This window comes from Solanum tuberosum, unplaced genomic scaffold (assembly GCF_000226075.1).
Source record: "Solanum tuberosum cultivar DM 1-3 516 R44 unplaced genomic scaffold, SolTub_3.0 scf00529, whole genome shotgun sequence".
Classification (NCBI taxonomy): domain Eukaryota; kingdom Viridiplantae; phylum Streptophyta; class Magnoliopsida; order Solanales; family Solanaceae; genus Solanum; species Solanum tuberosum.
Window position 1 is genome coordinate 291,688 of NW_006239452.1, and position 1,957 is coordinate 293,644.

The 1,957-nt window shown below is 35.4% G+C and overlaps 1 protein-coding gene across 1 annotated transcript; it reads left to right on the forward strand.

Moving 5' to 3' along the window:
- The first annotated feature begins 292 nt into the window (after nucleotides 1-292).
- On the forward strand, nucleotides 293-1,369 carry LOC102604496 (protein pxr-1). Its single transcript, XM_006365091.2, has one exon. The coding sequence runs from the start codon at nucleotides 373-375 to the stop codon at nucleotides 1,066-1,068; it is 696 nt and encodes a 231-aa protein (XP_006365153.1). The 5' UTR covers nucleotides 293-372; the 3' UTR covers nucleotides 1,069-1,369.
- The last annotated feature ends 588 nt before the right edge of the window (nucleotides 1,370-1,957 follow it).

The following is a 1,957-nucleotide window of genomic DNA, read 5'->3' on the forward strand; positions in this document are numbered from 1 at the left end:
TGAATTTGTTACTTTTAGGGCAAATGACCAAATTGAGTACCTTTTATAATATATTAAGGACAATATGAATCATGTGGAATATATTAAGGATCAGTGTAAAACAACCCTCATACATTTTGATCATTTTCTCCGATAGGAATAGAAATGTATTCGAAAGGAGATATTTGTAATTTTCTTAAATGTTAATTTATTTTTTTAGAGATTATGATATAAGTATTAAATTATATTGGGTCCGTATGACGGGCCTTAAATTATTTAGTATTAATATAATAATAAAACCCTGATTTTGAAATAGGTAGAAAGTCAAGTGGAACTCAAAAGTTAAAATCATAAAACCCTAACAAAATCCTAGCTCAACAGAAGCATAGCAAAATGAAGAGGGTATCAGCTAAAGTTGAATCTACAATCCCAATCTCTCTCTCCGCCGCAGCAAAATCCCTATCCAAATTTGCTGCATCAGACCACGAAGCTTCACATGCTGTTTCCTTATATCTCCAAGGTGCTGCTGATTCATTCAACAAGCTTGTTAAGATTCAGCAGAAACTCAGTGTGAAAAAGGAGCATGATGTCAAAGTTGAAGAAATTTCAGAAAAGAAAAATCGGGATGTGGGTTTAAAGGTTGAGAAGAATGAAGATATCCCAAATGGGTTCCGAGAAAACAAGAAAAGCAAGAATCTTGTCAAGGAAGAAAACCCGGAAGCTGAGCCTAAGACCAAAAATTCGTCAAAAATTGATAAAGTGAAGGGTCATAAGTTGATCAAGACTGAACAAAAACTCGATATAGGGGAAGAAGAGATGGAAAAATCCAACAAAAATGAGCTGGAGTTTGTTAAAATAGATAGGGAGCTGGAGTTGAAGGAAGTTAAGGAAGATGGTATGACGAGTAGAGATAAGAAGAAGAAGAAGAAGAAGAAGAAAAAGAAGGATAGAGGTGTTGGTGACAGTGAACACGAGGTGGGGAAGGTGGAAGAGGATGGGAAGAGTATGGATCCTGATGCTGGTTCTGCTTCAGCAGAGCAGAGTAGCAAGAAAAAGAGTAAAAAGAGAAGAATTGAAGGTGATGAGTAATTGAATTTAGTTGAGTCTAGTTGCTGTTGTTGCTACTATTGTTGAGGATTAGAGTTAGTGTAACACCTGCGGAAATCCTCTCCCTTGCGTTTATCATTGCTAGAGCTGTATTGATATATCGTTTCAAGTAATTTTGTCGAGATATGATTCAAATTTGATATGGTCTACATATCAGAATGAATTTAGGATTCAAACTATTTTTTTTTAGTATAGGTAGCATTTTTGGGATTCAATCTATATTACAAGCAGAAGCATATGGTTGTATACATTGAGCAAATCAAAGCTAACATGTTTTTGTTCATTTCTGTTTCTTCACATTATTTAAATTTGTGTAACTTCTTTGCTAATTATTGGAGATTGTTGTTGGTTGGTTAAGTGGTGGTTATTCACTTGTATGACTCAATAGCACACTTTTGGATATGCTTTTCTCACTTCTTCCTAGTTCTCACATGCTGAACCCTTGAGAGTTGTAGCTAGGTTGTAGGTTGTCCATTAGCTTCAGTCGAAGAGGAAACGGAAAAGAATGCAAGTTTTAAAGGAGTTGTTCAGTTAACTTCAGAACCAGAGAATGTTTTATCGAATCTGTTTTTCTATGTTAACATAGTCTGACTGCCTTCTTTGTGCTAAAGGATTTGAATTGAGCAATTCAACAAGGAGCAAGAGTTCACTTGGGATGAATTATGCTGGTTGAACTGCAAGCTAGTCAATGTTTCACATTCATGTAAACCCATTAACATGTTTTAACAAGAAGCTATCATAATGTACATTATCAGCAAGAGTGGGTAAGACAGTTGAGATTTCTCCATTCTTAATTAGAGGTCTTTTGTTCGATATTGCTCCATCTCCACAGGACAAAGCACCAGACTCGTAAATATGTTTTGTAAGCACT